Source organism: Xiphophorus couchianus, chromosome 21, assembly GCF_001444195.1.
Source record: "Xiphophorus couchianus chromosome 21, X_couchianus-1.0, whole genome shotgun sequence".
Taxonomy (NCBI): Eukaryota; Metazoa; Chordata; class Actinopteri; order Cyprinodontiformes; family Poeciliidae; genus Xiphophorus; species Xiphophorus couchianus.
The window spans coordinates 15,871,324-15,892,445 of NC_040248.1; the positions used below are offsets into that span (position 1 = coordinate 15,871,324).

Sequence of the window (21,122 nt, forward strand, 5' to 3'; positions counted from 1 at the left end):
ATGGCAACATTAGCTCTAGCAGGATCGAGTCTTTGGTCTTATCCAAAGTGAGAATGTGTTGTCTTATCTTATGGCATTACGCCACAGGTCTAATTGTTCACTCCGTGTGCCTTAAACTTTTCCATATCACCCACGTAAAGTCCATCTTGTGTGACTAGGTTCTTTGAATGCCGTGGAGTGATCCAAAGACTGGAACACCGCATATGATTATCAGGCACAGTCTGAATCTTTAGGGTTTTGGCTCAGGATTAGGAAGGAAATAAATGTATGACTTATGGTGACAGTTCAGTCTATGTGCAAATAATATATTGTAAGGTACTTTTGCAATAAGATAGATAGATAGATAGATAGATAGATAGATAGATAGATAGATAGATAGATAGATAGATAGATAGATAGATAGATAGATAGATAACCTTAGAAATGGCTGCTACCCTTTCCAAAATGATAGATATCAGTGATGTTTCTCAATTTCTGAGTGGTTTGTTTGCATCAGTTGTTTACCCATAATCTCTGCATGTAAACAACGATCACATTATGACATATTGAGCACCACATCTGTGATATTCCGTATCTCATTAAGGACTGTATATGTCTGTATGTGTGAATACCCATACAGACATATGGACACTTTTGTCTACACCTTTACAGCATGAAAGTCACTTAGAAATGTTTTAGAAGTTTCCCACCAATTTGAGAGAGGTTGAAAGGAAAGCGTACTCTGCGAACAAGGTTACATGAGATGAAAAAGAAAAACATTTTGTTATTAAGAAGTTTTTAAACAAGTGTTTCATTCTCTAAATGATTTAAGATTATGATTTTCAATCGCGACTGAGTCATAAATAATGTACATCACTGCCCTCTAGTGACTAGAATATGACATAACCTGATGAGAATTGAGCTTTCACTGGTAAGCAAAATCTCCACTTTATCTACCAATTTCTGCTGCGACAGTCTGCAAAATTCTAAAATAAAATACCACTTACCTAACACGCATATATTACAAGTATGAAAAACAAAACTTGGAGACATTGTTATGTTAGCCAAGGACATTACAAGTTGTTAATAAACATGTTTGCAAAAGACACGTGGGAATATCTTGGAGAACAGTTATGTTAGTAAAACATCATGTCATAAAGGTCTTGCTCTTCAGTGGGTAACCCATGCTTGCCAAAAGTAGTTCCACTAAATAAGACACATCACAAGTTAATTTGGTTTTTATTTTCAAGAAGAACTGAAAATGTGATTTGACAAATTTCTATCGCCAGTACATTCACAGAATGTCACAAAACACTCCAACTACTCCGACACGTTTCCTCAAAAGGCATTGAAGACAGAAACACCAACAAAACACAGCTGCTAGAAGCAACAGCTTCTGTTTAAAATGCACCCCCTTCCTATTATGTCAACTCCAGTTGGAATAACATTAAAAAAAACAAAAAACAATGCAACACATATAATGCAGGATGGTTGTAAGATTCGTGTTTATTTTGCACTGCCCAGATTGTTATAAACTGTGCTGATTAGTATTCAAGTATTCCCTTACTGTATATTTCTGTGCTGGATGCTAGTCTAAATATCTGCTTGTTCATGTTAGCATCACGTCGTTAATCATCATTTCCTGTGGACTACATTTTGTGGCACAGTACAAGAGTAAAGTTTAAGTAAACATTATCTACATGTCGTAAGAAAAGAGAGCAAAGCTGGTCTTCACAAATGTATATGCTAATTTGTTTACAATGCAGTCCCCATGCAAAAAAAAAACAACAAAACCCCACATGCAGTTACAGAAGGTGCATGAAGACGGCCATACTGAGCGTACAGGAGCTTGCACGTTAAGTTCACCCTGTTTCCATTCAGAAAGAGCCTGCTGCTGTTTCCACTGAATCCAACTGATAAGTCAGCAGTCAACACATTCTTCCTTTTAATGATTATTCACCTGAAGTTGACATGCGGCACATTCGCCACTGCCAAAATTCGTCCGAGCACTTTGCCAGCAATGAACAAACAGCGTAAGCATTTCATGCTGTTATTTAAAAAAACGCGATGAGAAGGAATCTCAGGAGGAAAATAAAAGAACTCCACATACATACATACATACAAAAAAAAAATGAAGTAAGAAAACTCAACTAAACAGAAGCTCTGCCATTCGTAGCTTTCGAAGAAAAAAAAAAAAACAATACAAAAAAGGCGAAGCAATCACATTAGAGGGGAATCAGACTGGGAACGTTTGCTGTTTTTGTGATGAGTGTCAGAAAATATCCACCGTGCAGTCATAGGTTGTTCTACAAAGGCAACAAAATTGAACACTGAGAACAGCAAGGCATACGTAAAAAATATGTAACAATCTTTACCTCTGCCTAAATAAAAATCTGAAGGGAGCTTTTTTCTGTACAGCTCACAAAATTTCAAGTATGTACTGAAAATCACAAGTGGGCTGAAACCTTTATATAAACCGACAACACATTACACTCACGGAATGCTCCTAATCTTCTCTCAGCATCAAACTTTTTTTTTTAGCAAAATTATTACAGTTAAATCTAAATTCTCCCCAATATTTTTTTCATATTTTTTTGTGCATTAAAAAGCAAACAATCTTGGATCAGGGGGAAAAAAAGCACAAGTAGAAATCAAAAATACCTTGAATCTGAATCTCTCTGTCAAAACAATTTAAAGCTTCTCCTGTATGAAACAGATTACAAACTTCCTTATTACATACAAATAAAATGATGTAACAAGATGATCAAATCATTTGTTGAGTTTTTTTTAACCTGAATTTTAAAATATCATTATGTAAAAAAAAAAAAAAAAAAGCTAATTATATACTCTTATAATATCTTGATTTTTAAAATCATCCAAACCAATTCCATACCAGCTCTCTATTGGATCAGTCTCACAATTATACAAGTATTTCTTAAAGTGATGAACTGAATGCAAAAAAAAAGTGCCAAAAAATAGTTTTAAAACCGTTTATTTAAGCAGTGCAATACTCTCCCTTTCATTTTGAGTAATATCAGGTGGCTTTCATGCATCATTTGGCTAAACAGATCAGTGTGACCTCAGAATTTTCCATTTCTAACCTTGAATCGCAAAACGCAACCATCCGCTTAAGCCTTACAAAAAGTGCTTTACAAATCATTTTTTTGTTCTATCACATAGCAGTCAAGGTTATAGATTTTATAAAACTAATTTGCCCTGACACCAGCAAGACAAAACAAATAAAACTACGAACAAATGCCCTTCCAACCAAGCTTTTAATACCCCTGCGAAGGTAACCAAGAGGAGAGATGAAATGCATTTCTACCCCTCTCTGCGAACGCAGCTCATTCAGTTTGCGTCTTAACCTTCTTCGACAGGCATCCTGCAACGAACCTATGGCACTGACCGTCATCGTTGAGCAACCGAACCACCTCAAATCCTGGCTTATTCATGAATGTTAACTCACGTTTCCTTGTTTTCTGTGTGCCGCTCGAACAGCAGTATTAAAACAAAACAGAACCTTCTGTTGAGTAAGAAGCGTGAAAAAAATGACATACTTTTTGACAATTTGTAGTTGGGCTAACAGTCCTTTTTTGTTCACGGAGGAGCTGTTCAGTACTGCTCATGAGAAATAAATTGGCCATGCACATAAAGTATTGCTTGAAAGTCTTAATCATGGCTTAGGTACGACCACTTCACTGGTCCATTTAAACATCTCGGAGGCTCTCTGCTTCCCCCCTCTTCAAAAAGAAGAAGAAGAAGAAAAAAACTCATTACATTCGGTCCTGCAGGGTTAAGTCCTGCTCTGCTGCCACGGTATCAACCTGAGGGTCCAAACCGCTACTGGCAGTGCATCGAGAGAATTGTCTCTTTTGTTGCGGTGTTTTCACTCCGCTGACATCCTGGTTCTGTTAGTCCGTCTTCCCGTTCTCCTGAGGTGCCACAGCTTTGCTCTGGCGCGCGGATCGCAGCACCTTATAGCAGCCGCGTGCAATCTTGTGCATCCACATGATGTTCATGATGTCCAAACAGATACTGGAGCAGATCCAGGCCACGCGGCCCCCCCAGGGCACCAGGTAGAAGGCCTCGGTGCCGTACACCGCGTACATGCGGCTGTAGTAGACCGGCATAACGGCGATGCGGACCATGAAAAAGACAACTGCCATGGCGACGCCGTTTGCCATATTGGGCCGGGACGACTTGGGATATCCTAGTACCTCAAAGAACCAACTGAAACGAAACACATTTTTATGAGAATGGCGAGTGGCGGGGAGAAGAAATGGAAATATTAAAATGTGTGATTATTTTTAATTCTCCGTGCAGTCACCAAGGAAACATTTCTAGTTTACACAATACAACTGTGAAAAGTCAAGAGAGTCAAAAAACTCTTTTGATCGAGAATTATTACAGCTTTGACTGAAAAAAAAAATTATAGGTGAGACTTCAAAAATTCTTTATGTAAATAATAATCTCTTTTCAGTAAGGCCAGTACATGAATAAAAATGGAAACAAAGTGAGCATTCAATATTTTTAAAAGTGAAGTGATTGAAATTGAAACCTGGCAAAGGGTTTTAACACTTAACACTCCATTGTAGTTGGTGATGTAAGCAAGTAAATTACATGATGAAATTATATACGAGACATAAACAAGAATTTAGGCATTTCAGTGAAAATGAAGCAAATTAATAACAGTATTATACTTTAATTTCCAACAATATTACAAACTACCTTATAAGTACAGATAAGGTGAGTTAGATAAGATGGATCCTGACTTAAATACAACAAAATGAGTTACAACATTAATATATACAATTCTTAAAATGAAAGAAAGAGTTTTAGAAAAGAATTTTGAAATTAAATTTGCCTGAATCTTTGTGTTCAGAAGACTGTGGGTCTCACATAATGGGAATATCAGTAAGAAAAAATATAAATAAATTTTGGGCCACAGTAGCACAGTTCTTATTTTTATTTCAAATGAATTAATTTTTCACTTTCACCTGTGCTGAATTCCACCTTTCATGTAGAAATACAAACACATAAATCTACATTATGGAAGATTGGTGTCTTAAGTATTGTTTTTATTTTTTTAAGCATCAAACTTATAGCTTGAAAATCAAATAGTACAAGCCTCTAATTGCACAGTTTGTTTCGTATATTCCAGAAATAATAGCAAGTATAAAATGAACAACTGTGAAAAATGGAATGGCCTGAGAAACCAGGTGTAAAAGTGAGCGAATACATACCGCTGGTTCACACATGGTGTGGAAAACTCAGCAAGCAGACGGAAGTTAGCAAAATAAGGCAACATTCCTTCGCCCTGGAAAAACAAGGTAGGCACAAGAAGATAACAAAACGTGAAAGGTACAAACACGAAACATGGAATCACTTGGATCAGCAGCCATAAAGCCCATGCATGACTTCCTCCACACAAATACCATTAATCTGAGAAGTCGTCAAAGGATAAATGTGAGTAAACGCTTGAGAAATACCCGGTTTGAACATATGCGCAAATTTTAATGTCCACAAAACAGATGAAAAATACTGCTATTGCATGGAAAACTCACACTAAAAAGCTAAAAAAAAAAAAAAAAAAAGAAAAAAAGATCCATCTGGCTGATTTATAAATAGGCTTCCCCTCAGGGCCCAAGATATTTTCTTAATCTTGGCAAGCCAAAATTAGACTGTCATCTTTAATTCTCATGCATAAAGGTTCTTCTTTATTTACTGAAGAAGTCTTTCATATTACATATCAGTCTGAAGGAAGAAAACATGACATATGTACTGGAGAAATAGAACTACACTATACGAAGCTGACAGTAACACATATTAGGTAAATAAAGACATTTTTTAAATCTGTAAAACGAAGAAGCCTATTCTTTTGGCAGCAAATTCTACATGGTGTAAGTAAATAAAAACTATTTTATTCATCATGAGATTTGACTACTCTAGGAGATTTAAGCCAATAAGGCTTTTGATAACCTTTGCTGGAGTAAAATGTTAATCAACTGGAAAAGTGATGACAAGACAGCCTCCACAAACAGAAGCGTCATACAGGAGCAAGACACAAAGGGCAGATTCACCAGGAAACCTTGGCATCACTTCTACTGAGGCAATAAAATGTCTTGCCTCACACAGGGTTTCCAAATATTACAGTTAATCAGCGACCAAATTGTGATCGAGTAGCCTCTGAAAACCTGTAAACACAAGAGGAAAGATGCAACAAAAAAAAAAAAAATGCTGAAAAAATTGAGCATTTTTGCACATAGATTAACTGAACGCTGCACAAACATTCTAAATTTCATTCATACCAATCAAAAATCAAAACAGTGCCACAGTGAAAAGATATCAACACGGGTAATGATAGATGTCTTTTACATAAATACAAACACTGAGCCAGCCACTAGTGAGGGAGCAATCAAAAGCCATGCAGAATAAGTTGCATTATATTTAGAGGCCAGTCTAATCCGTGCTAATTAGATGTACAGTCTGGAACACTTCTCCTGAAACAATGATGCTAAAAATACACCATTTTCAATATTAAGTTCTGGCTGAACGATGCTCATGGATGAGAACAGATGTGGCAAGTAACTCCTGGAACAACAAGCCCTGACTGATCTAATTGAGACCGTAAGTTAAAGAGAGTGTTAAGGTGCAGCAAAACAAAGACTAAAACAATAAAAAACACACTAGTCAGTTTCAACATGAACACCCAAAAAGAAAACATTTATTAATGTTATCTGCCAGATTGACTTTTATAGCGTACTGCAAAAGTATTCATATCCATCTAACTTTTATGTTTTACACTTTGTCATATTAGAACCACAAACTTCGATTTATTTTAATGGGATTTTATGGGACAGGCCAACACATGCAAGGGAAGATAAATTACACATGGTTTTTGATATTTTTCACTATTAGAAATCTAAAAAGTGTGGCCTGCACATGTATTCAGGCAGTCTGAGGAAATACATTGGAGAGCCACTTTTTTGTCTTACAGCTTTTGTAGGGAATGCCTCCAAAAGCTTTGCACAGCAAGAGACTGGCATTTTTTGCACATTTCCAGCAAAATCGTTCAAACTCAGACAGAGTGGATGGAAAGCAACTTTAAACATAAATTTGCAAGTCTTTAAACATTGGATTTAAGTTTGCACTTTGAAATTAAAAAATAAACATGAAATTGAATTAAACATGGTTAAAAAAACCCCTGTATTTTAGGTGTGAAAAATGTCTCAGACACTTTATTTAATAGAAGAAAACCTTTGTTGTATTTATCTTAGTTTAGTAAGATAAATACAAATATTAGTAGGGCTACTAGTATTTGTAGCCTACTTAGTATGAAATTAGAATGAAACCAAAAAATAAACATGTTGTGCTTTACCCAGCATGTTTCCTATTCAACAATACATAAAATAAATTTCTCATTTAAAATGGTATCCTAAAACAAATGTCCAACTGAATCAGCTCCCTTTTTTGGATACAAAATGCACAAAACAGCTCAGGTTGTTAGGGTTGCTGTCATGTTGGAAGGTGAATTCCTGCAGCCTCTACTCTCTGATTCTCTGTCCCTGTTAGACAAAAGCATTCCCACAGCATGATGAAGCCATAACCCTATTTCACCATGGAGATGGTACAGCAAAGCTTATTTGCTGTGTTTTTACTTACTTATGCTATGTTATCCATAGCAGAAAAAATACTAATTATTAGGATTTTATGATGGGCCAGCACGTAGTAGCAAATGAAAGGGAAGAGTTTTGATATTTTTCATTATTAATAATCTAGAAAGTGTGGCGTACATATGTATTCAGGACTTCCTCTGACTTTTGAAAACCATGGCTTATAACTCATTTCCTTCAATTTTACGCCACAGTATTTTTGTGTGGATTATCGAATAAAATCCAAATGAAATATTCTGAAGTTTGTTGCTGAGATGTGACAAAAGCAAAAATTCAAAGGCTACCACGACTTTCACAAGTATGTGGTCAAATACTTACCATGGTAGCTGAAACGGAAGTTGGTGATTGAAACATACTTACTATGTGTTACTTAGAGGGCACATTTGCATTGCATTTTATGTATATTTCAAGTCATCCACCTAGCATGAGCATGCTAGTACCCCTAGGAACTGGTAAGTCCATACTGTGACTGGGCATCATATCTGCTCAGTGCAACACAACAGCAATAACAGCAGACAAGACAGGAATAAAGTAGTCCCCATCTAGATCGTGGCCTGCTCTGTGTTTACTAAATGACACATAACCGCCTGGTAGTTTTTGCATGAACAAAGATGACCCAAGCCAACTTCAGTGTTTTGGTAGCTTTTGCATGTGAGGTTTGAAGAGGGGCCGCTCTTGTTAAAATCAGCAAAGGACACAGAGACAGACAGATATATTAGAAGGAAAACAAAGCAAGAGTAAACTGGAAGCAAAGAAGGAACACTTACGACACTGAGAAGAGAGCATGCATCGACTGTCGACTAGATATTGATTAGGCTTTGTTTGACAGTTGAAACACACACACAAAACACAGATTAGGCTACGGTCAGACAAATGAAATAAATGACTTGAACAACATTCAGGTCAAGCCATTTGAGACTGACTGATACATAATAAAAACATTGCAACAAGATCAAAACTACACTTGCTTTGACTTGGAAAGACGTGCTAACTTCAGCTGAAGTTTCGCATTAAAATGTTCAGTTTGGGAATTTTTGGCTTGAACAACATAAACACATTAAACATATTAACTAATGAGACCGTGACAACATGTGACAGATCTGACTTAGAACACAATTAAATCAAATGAAAATGACATAGAGGATTAGCCAATTGTGCTTTAACGTTTACAATAAATGCCGGATGGCTACAAAACTCTAGTGCAAATTACTCTTGACTTTTTATAATTATTATTATCATTGGTATTGCCAAATGTAAAGCTTTCCTTCAGCAGTTTAGATGTAACCTGAGAATACAGCGATGAGTGTCCAGTGACAGTATGGCCAACTTAATCTCATTATAGTACTTTTTAAATACAGGTGCTTGCTCTGTTTCTGCCGATGAAAAATGAATTTACATTCCGTTTAACTTTGAGGGCAACTTTTTTTCTTTTACTTTTCATCGTAACAGGAAGAGGTGCTCTGATGCCAAGAGAAGCTAAAACAGAAAACCTAATGTATTAAAACAAAAATGAAAGAGTAGAGACCTGTTACAATCTACATTTGCAGCAACATAAAGCTTGGATCCTTGTTTAAAAGTTGCATCAAGACTCAAAAGCAGAGCAATGCACGCTGTATGTCCTGCCATTTTTGCCTTAAACAAATTCATACCTTTTCCTGTTCTGGAGCAACCTAAACTGTAACTGTGCTTAAAGAGAAGCAAAAACTGGCTGTTGAAAACATTAAAAAGTATTTAATGCTTTCAAAAGCATCTTAAACCTGAATAAATCCATCCACCATTGTTTCTGTGAAGAGATCTAACTATCTCAGAGAGCGATAAGTAGAAGAAGTACAAAGGAGAACTAGACTCTGGCACAGAAAACAGACAGGCATAAGGTATCGTACATAAGCAGGTGAGTAATTAAGAAAGTTGAATACAGCTTGCTGGCATGCACAGGAACAGGAAAAAGGGACCCTGCCTGCGTAGGATGGTCAGAGCTGCCAGCATGCACACAGTGAGTACAGATCAGCCTTCATCTGTTTTAAGCTCAGGAAAGTTCATCTGACATCAAAACCGCCAGAAGGGGTCAGTAAAGCAAAACAGAAGGGCACAGAAATTGTAAAGGCAAAGTGTGAGAGGGGAGGAGGATTAGGAAGAGGGGAAAAGAGGCATCAGCCAGTAACATCACGGAGCATTCCATGCAAAAATTACCATAGTCATCCATTTCCTGTAATTATGCGTCAGACCCTGTCGACCTAGAGGGTTTCAGACTGCACCAAGAGTGAACAGCAGTGCTAATGAAGGCTGGATGGGCTTAGTAATTGACACACCAAATACCAACAGTTACAGTGTCATTGATGAAAGCGTAAATATTTATAATGAAGGTTATTCACCATGAAAATAATCGCTCTTGTTATGAGTGTAGTGCTAATAGAGCTGAAATAATCTGGACTGAATTTGACATGACCTGAGATGTGCTTTGCTGTTGATATTTTTTTTGTCCATAAATAAACTGAACTGAATAAACTGAGAAGCTAAGATTGTTACAAACTGGGCTGCTATGCAAGCAGGACACATTGTCTTGAGAAGTCAAACATTGACAAATTGATTATTCTCACTTACTTGCAGGATATCTTTATTTTTGTTAAATTCACAGTAAAAGCAGTCAGTAGTTTAAAAAGTTTCAGATTTTTTCTTTGCGGATTTATCAGTTGCAAAGATAATAATCACTCTCATTATACTTACAATGTATAAGACACAATGCTGTATGGGGAAATATTGCAGATACCTAATTTGTGTTGATGTTATTAGCTCTACCACCCAGTTAAATGGTACACAGCTGTACACCCTTGGTTGTCTCCTTCCCATCTTGCCTGCACATTCTGCTATTGGACAATAGGGCACTCACCAGTACATAGTAGTAAGCATACAGTGCTGTCAGATGGTGAACTACAAAAAACTTGTCCCCTATCGCCTTCCAATAGTAAAATATAAGCAGCAGATCTGAAAAACAAACACAAAAGGTACATTACCGTGATAGCAAATTTAAAGCTGCTGTTAATTAAATAATATACAACCAAAAATGTATTTTTTTTTTGTAAAAACTAAATGGTTTCCAATACTACAAATACACGTTTTTCTTTTACCTGATATGAGGTAGCCTGTTGTGATTGCAACATTAGTCTTCACCAGTGTAGGATCCCCCCTAATAACACAAAGACACACTGGATTTAAGAATTTACATTTCCAAATGTCGCCTTTCGTCTAGCATATTTTTAGACACATCATAATGACAGCAAAATTCTTAATAATTTGCAAAATGGCAAATGCAAAGAACTTCGAGCAAGTTCAAACCAGTTTAAATCTAGTAGCTAATACACATTAGCAACTAACGTTCACTAGCTACATGTTAGACAACAACACATAAAATTGTGTTTTAACTTAAATTAGTCATATACATTTCTTGAAGGGTTTCAAAATTACAAAAGGCTTATAACTCAACATTGTTGTTTCTTGGTCATTTTAAATGCTGTTTTTTCTGACTGATGACCTTAAACATGGGAATATATATTTTGCTAAAGTATCATCCTGGAATTATGTCCTTGATTAGACAACTCCAACGTGGCAGCAAGGCAGTAAAATAATACGTTTTTGAAGTTGGCTAACTTAATGACACACCAAAAAGAGTGTAAAGCTTTTGACCCAACCATGACATGTGGGCCTTCTATGAGGCTGAGATGGATCAACTGGATTTTACTTTGGTCGACTGTTTTATAAAACAAATAAACTTCAGTTATTCCCAACAAAATCTACAATACATTTGTCATTTGAGTTTAAACAGATGGACCAGTATTACTGGTGCTCTTGAACTTCTTAGGGGGCCAGGCCCGGTGTGATTTGCTAAATGACATAGAAGGACGGCAATTGCTTCTTCAATCAAACTGTAATTGCGTCATGTAATGCAGGGAACTCAGAGCTTGTTCGCCTTCATCGTCAACAAGCAGCAAATAAAGGTCACAATTCGGTTAATATGCTCAGGCTCATCCAACAGCATTGAGCTGCCCTCAAAAAATCCTCCAGCCTTTGTTGACCTATGCACTCAAACAGATCATGGCACGGTGTGCCTCAGAACTAATGGCTATAAAATGTCAAACAGGTTGTGACATGCTAATCTGGCTGACAGCTAATCTGGTAGAGTAGCGTTCCTTTTATAGAACTTTGATAAGAATCAGATCTTTGCAATGAGAATTTAGTTGTTTATTTACCTTATTTTATACACATTTCACATACAATCTGGGCTTTGTTTATGTTTTACTATAAAGGAGGCAATCGATTAGTTTAACAAACTATGCATTTATCTGCATCTCTATGGTTTTGGAAGGAGTCAAAATGAGGTACTGACTTCCAAACATTTTGGTGATCTTAAACCCTACACCCACACCATAATTGTGTGGGTTATCAGTTGCAAATACTGATTACTAGACTTTGAACATTAAGTTCAAAGTCTAGTAGACCTAGTGTCCCTGCAATTACATTTCTTTGTCCTATTTGTCAAAGAAAAAAAAAGAACAAAAATCTTGCTAATACACTGTTAGAAACATGAGATCTGCCATCTCACCAGACTGGATCTTCGTTGACGGCATCATCGAAGAACAAGATGCAGAGACAGAAGATTCCCACCAACAGTGCATGGAACGTTGACACAGTCCTGAGGGGGGATATGAAATACACACCAACATTCAAATCTTTTCCTTGTCAAAAGAAAATTTGGTTATGTCAAGGACCTTAAAAAGAAGTAGCACATGAAGACCTTTCATTTAGTAAATTCGCCTTTCTGCTGTTCTTTGGTTTTTGAAAGGGGAGTTTTTAGTGTTCATGGTGGATCAACTAATTGCTTGTCATGGTTGCACACTGACTCAAACCAATTAGACTGAAAGATTAAATACTGCTGAAGGGTCGGCCAGAGTGACACTGAGTCCCAGGGATTCATCCACGTTGCCAGACAGTTTCCGTCTCAGCAGTCAGTGAGACGGAAAGACAGCAACTTTCACTGAAAGACTGCTCAATTTGAATCTGTAAAGTAGGGGATTTCTACAGGGATCCCCAAAGCTGGGATTCATCACCAACTAATCATTACGTTTCATTTGCTCATCGCCCACAAGGTTGATTCAATTTATAAAGAGCTCTCATGAGTAATAAACTGCGGATGAAAAGAAATGTAAAAATGAGGCTCAAACTGATCAAGCTTTTGAGGCGAGTATTGCGAGGCATTCATCTCACAGCTCTTCAAAACACAGTCACACCACAATCTTTGGTCTAGCTGTGAACTTACCATCACATATCATTTTGCACACTGAAGCTACGTTTTAGCCATTTCCTTTTTCATTTAAAAACAGTAAATAAATCAAACAATTACTATTATGATGAAAATGATTGTAAACTGAAAAGGGCTGAAAATTGTGGTTTACTAACACAAGAAGATGGTGCTGCCCCCACTGTGTTTCATAGTGGAGATGAAGTGTTCAATGGCATACTTTGACATATTTTGGCAGTTCCTCCACATTTGCTGTTGTGCCAAACCCATTCCATGTTTAAATAATTGACTTGTACAAAGTTTTAAAATTGTTATTACTAAAAGTTTTGAAACCCATATATCCCATACTTTTATTTGCATTAGTCTAAAGTGTGTCACAGTTTGTTGTATCATAACAAACTGGGAAAAGTTTAAAGAGTATGAGTACTTTGGCAGGGTACTGTATGAAAAATAGATGCAAAAGGGATAATTTCCTTTTTGAAAAATGGTTAAAGTAGTCAAACACAACTTTAGAAATGTGCAACACAAACCAACCCACCCACACCACACCCCCAAAAAACATCACAATTTAAATGCTTCTAGCAGTCTGAAAGAGTGAGATGCAGAAACACTGCACAACAAACACACAGAAAATCAAATGTATGAGTCAGATACTGGTGTCGCAGGGAATCTGTGGGCTGAATGTCAACTCATATCTTTTGGATCTAGTGTACACACACCTCCTTCTGGCCAGCATGAATGCAAAGAGCAATATTACTGTCTCCGCTGCGAAACTGGGATGTGGACAAAAACACCTCACACAGTCACAACAGACGTGAATTAATCTCAGGTCACCTTGAGTTCCACTCCACCTTCTGCTTGTCAGTGAGGCCCAAGAAGCCACGGCTGATGCGCATGGACATCCAGGGGCTGACTCTGTGGAACAGCCACTGGAAGGTGAGGAAGCTGGTCACCGAGATGGTGAGGATAAGCTGGCTGAATGGGTCCATGGCCACCCAACCCCACTGTGGAAGGACAAAGAAAGGAATCAGGATTAAAAAAAATTAAAAAAGGTAGTTACCAGGACATCATAAACAGTGATAAAACCTAGATCTAATTTAAAAAGATACTTTTTATTCACCTTGGACTCATTTCAATGACCTATTCTTTTACGACAGTAGCATCTGTTACATAACAGCATAAATGACTTGCAAGTAGTACAGTTCCACCATAGCACTTCACAGCAGACTCTGTCTTCAAAGAAAAAGCGAACACTTTCACATATCTCTATACATATTACATAATTATTATTACGATGGTAATAAGTTAGAACACACAGTATCATGCACTTATAACTCACTGACTTTTCCTTAAACCTATTTAGTATTAAGTCTTTAAGATAAAGTTGTAACAACATCTATAGATTATAAACAATTTGATCATTCAAGGCTTTGTTTAACACCATTAACAACAGACACCAGAGTGGTGTAAAAAAAAAAAAAAAAAAAAAAAAAAATGGGGGTCGGGGACAAACTGTCAGCACAGAAGGGAAAACAGATACAGCCTGCTGTGCATGTACTGACACATGGCCTGCACTCAACATGTCACTGAAATGTTCTCAAAAGCTGCAGATGGAGCTGCTGCTGGTGAAAATGTGGCTCTCGAATCTGGCCTCATTCACTGTCAGAGTCTGTGAAAGTCACTGAGTCACTATGAGACGCTTGTGCTCTGAATGATAACCTCGGAGAAGGCATGACATGTCCACAGGCAAGGGCTCAAGTGTAGTCAGTTTTGCTCTTTGAATTGCTGCCACAATATTACAACAGAGGCTGATGGAGGATTGCACCATGTATCAATAACACCACTGAAAGCAAAGTGCCTATCCTGTGGCTGGTTGAATGCTTCAGCCGCAGGTATGTTAAGCATATTCGTACAAAGAGATGTCTGATGGAACTAATATCAGAGTCACATTTGAACTGATACCGAAATACACCGTGCTCTTATTCTGACTTCAAATTAGAGTAAATATGTTCTACTTTAGGTCTGCTAGGCCTACCAAAATTATCTCTACCTGCGAACAATAATGAGAGAAAAAAACCCAAAATTTTTTTAGACATATTTTAAAACCTTTTTCAGCTTAAGAATTGTATATAGTGTGGATCAAATATTTTGGGTATCTTTCCACAAATTTGTCACAATGGTTTGCTTGGTTGACATTTTGCCTACAAATTTTTGATGGGACTCAGATTAGAGATTGTGATGCGACTCCTTCGTTACTTCCATATTGCCACAAAAATTTCTTTGTATGTGATTCCATCTATTTTGTGAAGTGCACCATTCCCTCGTACAGCAAAACACATCCAAAACATGACACTGCCACCCCGATTCTCAACCATTTGGATAGACTTCTAAAGTTTACAAGACTCTATATGGTTTTAGCTGTCACTTTTTTCTTTCAGTACAGTCAGCATGACCAGAACCTTTGTTTTTCTTTCAGCACACCACAAAGTATGTCTCCAAACAAAAAAGGTGTTTCTCTGTGTGGCCTTATGTGAAATATAATCTGTGTACTTTTTTTTTTAACAAGCTTTCAGTCAGCCTCTTCACAAAAGCTTTTAGTTTTTTTCCTACTGTTGATACACACATTTCACACCAAAACATGTATACATACAGTATCTCTGGCCATGGAACATGATTAATTACTGAGCAGCATGATGCTGGAAATTCCCATGGCATTTATACTTGAACATAACTGAACAGATAAGAGGGTGACCTTCTGACCTTTAGATATTTTTAACCAAAAGGAAACCTTAATCAATTTCAACATTTCTGAATTTCAGCTCAGGAAAATAATAGAATAAAATAAATGTCTCATTCATTTTTTTCAGGCATTTAATATTTTTGTTCTGATTTGGAACAGGAGACGTTTAGTCTGTTTTTATGCATGTAGATGGTGGCGGCGGGGGAGGAAACACTTTGTGTGTTTTTATCTCTGAGTCTAGCTGTATAGTGCAATAGTTTAAAATGCACCCAATACTAAAACGACTCTAATTCACTCTGATCAGATATTAATTTGTTATTGTAATTTGGTGGCATTTCACTTACAAACTATTAAATAATTTCACCAAATCTCGGGGTAGGTGGTATCAAAATAAAACTGCACGTAATAACAGAGCTCAGTGTATCCCGGAAATCTGACCTGCTTATGATGCCAGAAAGCCAATCCATACTATGAGAGCTGAGGTCATCTGTAAAAATTTAATGGCAAACCATCAGTACTTCCACATCCATATCAGATTTCCCATCTTTTTTAAACCTGGAAATGAAAGTTGTGCATTGTGAGTTGAAATTTTAAAGAATGAAATGTCACTGATGTGAAACTGTCTATTTATGACACTGTGAATTGCGTTCTAATGAAAACCACAAAACTCTATTTTAATGGGTGAGCTTTGTTAAGTTTGCATTTAAATTAGTTCTAAAATACTTGTGATGACCTGGTACAAAAATAAGAATGGGACGTGTTTGTTCGTTTCATATGAGCTGTAAATCTTTGAGTAAGGAATGAATTTGAGTAATCGTGCACCAAATAAATTATAAACAGAGAGCACACTTCACATTGATAAAGGGTCAGGGTTTTATTATAAGATCACAATTTTTTATTTCTGAGCATGACAGCTACATTTTATTTCCTTCAACTCTGAATATTTTATATCTTTAAAGCTAAGCCACCTTGTGTGAGACCTTTTTTTTTCATTTATTGTCACAATAAAAAGCAATAATAATGCAGGATTTCCCCCAGTGTATTATAAGCCTGGCGGCCCGCCATGCTTTACTAGCCCTTTACTTGCACTTCTGTTTGGATTAAACAGAAGTGCAAATAATTGTTATTCATTTTAATTGTATTTTATGATTTGTTATTTTTAGTTGTGGGTTTAGATAGCATTTCACTGGCATTTCCCATAACATATAATTAGTAGTAATTTTACATTTCCTGTCAACTTAACATCTTTTAATACAAAAACACGGTGGGTCGCCGGTGGACCGCCTCGGCACCCCAACCACCGGGCTTTGCAAGTTTTCTGGGGGAAACCCTGATAATGGCTTACCTGAAGTGACAGTTTAACAAGCTGCTATATAAATATTAACTTGTCTGTTACTGCGTATGGGAGGAGGGGGGGGGGGGGGGGGACTGGAGCATATTGTTATCACATACCTTTCAACTTACAATCTAGTTACTGAAAAAGTATTTCAGAGAATCCTGTGCTCATAACCCTTGCCTCTAGATCAATGTTCTCCAGAACTCAAACAGACCTAAAATTAGCGGCCCTATATGTGCTCTGGCTTGTCAATGTATACCAAGGACAGAAGTCCATAAAGGCCATTGCCCTTATTTTCCTTCAACACAGGTTTTACTGGGCTATTTAATTCTTAAATTAAGTAGAAAAGCATACTTATCTGAAATAAGTCTGAAGGTTAGTAAATATCAATTGACATTTTTCAAAATGAGAGACAAAAATGTAGCCAGTCTTCCAGCAATATCATAAACACACGTTAGCTGTGAGAGTTTTAGCATTAAGGAACCTAGACGTGCACTTTGGTACAAAATAACAAAAAGTAACAAAACTTATCAGACTTAAGTCCATTTCTAAAGTGTGGTCTCCTTATTATTTAATATATTTGAACATTTCATGGTGCAACGTGTCTAAACTTTTACAAGATCTGAGAGAAGCCACCATCTGGTATGCTTAATGTGAAGTGAGGAGGGTTGCTTTACATACACACGTGCATGCTTGAGGCCTGCCAGTGAAACACAAGACCCTGTTACCAAGGGTGACTGGTGGCAAAGGTCAACATTAGGGTGCAGAGAGAAAAAATAAAGCGCCAAAGCTGGATAATAAATAACAACAGCTGATTATAGGTGCAATGAACTGAAAGTGAAAATGACCCACGTGTTAAAATGCAATCAGGAAATCATAACGAGACAATTGGTAACACACTTCCTGTTAGATTTCTTCAGAATAAGTGATTGGAGAGGTAGATACAATTTCATGCAGAAAACAAAACGATTATAGTGTGGTTAATTATTATTTTTAAATAAACATGCAAATACACAAATCGCAAATTGCAAACACGTTCCTTCAGTTTTGTCAGCTTGTACCTTCTGGAACAAATACTGACCTGAAAAATAAAACAATGTATTAGGCTCCTTGAAAAATATCTATTAATGAATCATATCGTTGCCAGGAATACCACTCTGCTCTCCTATATCTCCTTATAAGCGCTGGGAAAACGCGCTTGCGTAACGTCTCTTTTAACGAGGAAATTGTGGTTCCAGGAAAACAACTCTTGGTATGTAGATCAGCTTGGAACTAACATGTTAGAAACGGTGTCACAGAGCTGTTCAGATTTGGTTATGACGCGAAAGTGGTGGCGTAAACAGGAGCTAAATCAAGGCCAGTTCACAACCGCAGTGCCCGTCCAGATGCTGGCATAGGATGAGAAATATCACCGGCCTACTGGCGACTCTGCTTATCTTCCACACAGGCAACATGGAAACAGATAACGTAGCCCATATGAAACATGGTGGTCGGACTCACCTTGCGTCTTTCATTCAGATGGTTTCCCACCCCTCCACCCCCCTCGCGCTCACGACTGCTTATGGTTTCCAGGAGTCGCCCGCCGAACCGCGTATGTTGCTTGAGTCACAGCCACAGCCATGTCGTTTCATTTTAAACAAGCGAGAAGACGGCAGCAGCAGCCAGCCTCCCGCTCCGCGTTCGCCACCGACAACCGCAACGACGACACCAGCCGGTGGGGACGCAGCTCGGAGCCTGGGGCGGATTCTGCTGGGTTTAACGCGACTCCTGTCCGACAGGAACTGTGCATAACTGCTGCGGCAGAGGTGCAGATCGCGCAGCTCGACGCTCGACCTTACAGAAAGTGCTGCTGGGTGGGGGTGGCGGTGGAGGGGCTGTACATGAGGAGGTGGGAGGTGGAGTTTTTGCGTGTGTTTTCAGTCGCACGAGAGTGTGAGGTGACTCTTATTTCTCAGGACTCTCGTTTCATTCAAGCTCTTAAAGACGCATGCACTATATAAAGGAGTGTCGACTTTCCCTGGCTTCATATAATCGTAATAATAATGGAAGAACATCCCATAAAGACGCGGTAAAACATGAAATGAGATTTATCCCTTGGGTAAATCTGATTTACCCAACCGATAAATAAGATTAGTGAAATGAGTTCAAAACACATAATGCTAAATGGCCACAATAACAGTAGGACAGGTTGCATAGATAGATTCAAGTTGACCAGGTGAAAATGAGAAAATACTACAAAGAGATCCAAAGGGGGGCGTCTTAATGCCTTTCAATAAATCAAAAGAAAAATACATAACATACATAATAAAAATACATACGCCCCTAGAATATACGCATATATAGATATAAGAATAACCGCTCACCTTTTTCAGACTGATCATTTGCTCTGTTCTTCGTCCCTATTGAATAGCTTTAACTATCAACTAAATATGCTTGAAAGAACAGAATGTTCAACATGTTGAACATAATTCATTTGCTTCATGAGCAACGACGTAGCTGACTGTGAAGATAACACACACCGCAACGTGTTCAGTTTGTTGGTTATGTCAGAAACAGACAAGTTTGTCGGGTTTGTTTTGTCGGCTGCGATAAGGCAGCATGTTGATAGAAATAGCAAAACAACAGGCACCTTTTGTTACCACAAAAACATCTCCCGTTTTACAACAAAACACACACAAAAATCTAGTTTAGTCCTCAGAAGAGTGGTAAAACGTTTTGGTATAGTTTTTGTTTTCTGGTTTTACTGGTAATATTGAGGCTCAAATTGAATACTTTAGTTTTTGTGTTCGGATTGTAATTGTAGAACTAAATCATGTAAAAGAATAACAGAAGCCAATACGAATTGCATGTAACAAATCCAAGCTACACAGCTTTCAGAACAGTTTAAAGTCTAAGTGGATATGATCAATCAGCTCCCCACGAGATGCCGCCCAGGGCGGTTGCCCATGTCACCCATATCAGAAACCATCACTGATTATCATCAATGTGGACATGACACTTGATGCCCTAGCTTTTCTGTGATGTTCATTGTTGAAGACGCTTTTGAAACTCTAATTACTTTATTTGCATTAGATTAGATGCATTAGATGTACTATAATTTTAAATGTTTCCATTTTACCGAGTCTCATAGATTGTTATCAGCAAAACATTTTGCTTACATCGCCTGCGGTGTTGGACATTTGACAAAACTTATGTAAGCTTTAAGTATTGGGGGAGATTAAAACCAAAAACAAAAGGCTAGTCAAGATCGGCAGTGAGAGGGAGAGGAGAAACTGTTACTGACTGAAACAATCGTTTGAAACTCCACTACCATCGGACCAACCAGCCTCATTCCACTCAACATGCAGTATTTATAAGACACTCTTGTCACTATTTTTTCCTGGCGGTTTTGTTTCCTTTTTTGTCGTTTTTGTGACGTGTTCTCTGTTGAAGTCCAGACTTTGAGATTATTATGCTGTAAAGATAGTATCTGCGACACACCTGCAAAAATTGCGTTTATTGTGTCTCGTTTTTGCATTATATTCGCGCAAGGATTCATGGGTATACTAGCCAACCAACACGACGTATCACGTAAGCAGTGACGCTACGTTTATTAATTTTTTTCTACATAAATAATTTTATAATTTCATGCAAACTGAGCCGTCTGTTTTTCTCTTGTAAAGGAATCATCTTATTTTATTTGCTTACATAACTAAATGGGTTTTTTTGGGGGGGGGGGGGGGGGGGGGGGGGACAATTTTTTCTTTTTATATCGGTGTTTTTTTTTTTTTTTACTGAAAATCAGAAATCATCCGCACTGCCTGAGTGGAAGTGTACAGCAACCCCCCCCTCAAAATACTACATTTGAATCAAACTTAATCAAAAACCTTATTTCAAGTGATGCAGTACTGGTTAGTGGCACACGGAGGTGCTCGAAGTTTGTGCCACTAGACTTGGATGAATATGTATGTTCAATGAATATCCCAATGAATATTGAGATCTGACCTCAATATTACATTACGTGTGTTGTTCTTCAGTATGCTTAGCAGTTGCATAAAATTTTGGAAAGTTAGCTGATAGTGGTTTTACTTTACCAAATGGGTGACTCTCTTTAAAAAAACA

The 21,122-nt window shown here is 37.5% G+C and overlaps 1 protein-coding gene across 4 annotated transcripts; it reads right to left on the bottom strand.

The window, feature by feature from the left end:
• Positions 1-1,201: 1,201 nt before the first annotated feature.
• tlcd4a (TLC domain containing 4a) lies at positions 1,202-19,481 on the bottom strand. Of its 4 annotated transcripts, none has more exons than XM_028005762.1 (7): positions 19,385-19,481; positions 13,780-13,949; positions 12,250-12,339; positions 10,778-10,836; positions 10,540-10,634; positions 5,223-5,296; positions 1,202-4,209 (listed from the first exon to the last, which is right to left on the bottom strand). In XM_028005762.1, the coding sequence occupies exons 1-7, from the start codon at positions 19,400-19,402 to the stop codon at positions 3,891-3,893; spliced, it is 825 nt and encodes a 274-aa protein (XP_027861563.1). In that variant the 5' UTR covers positions 19,403-19,481; the 3' UTR covers positions 1,202-3,890. The 4 variants fall into 4 exon arrangements, with proteins under 4 accessions (XP_027861563.1, XP_027861564.1, XP_027861565.1 ...); XM_028005763.1 differs by lacking the exon at positions 19,385-19,481 and adding an exon at positions 18,522-18,892; XM_028005764.1 differs by lacking the exon at positions 19,385-19,481 and adding an exon at positions 16,124-16,144.
• Between the last annotated feature and the right edge of the window lie 1,641 nt (positions 19,482-21,122).

Excerpts from the sequence above, each read along its gene's own strand:
- tlcd4a (XM_028005762.1), bottom strand. Across the intron at positions 10,837-12,249 it reads GTCAACGAAGATCCAGTCTG|GGGGGATCCTACACTGGTGA; the intron begins GTGAGATGGCAG and ends TTGTGTTATTAG. Across the intron at positions 4,210-5,222 it reads ACACCATGTGTGAACCAGCG|TTGGTTCTTTGAGGTACTAG; the intron begins GTATGTATTCGC and ends GTTTCGTTTCAG.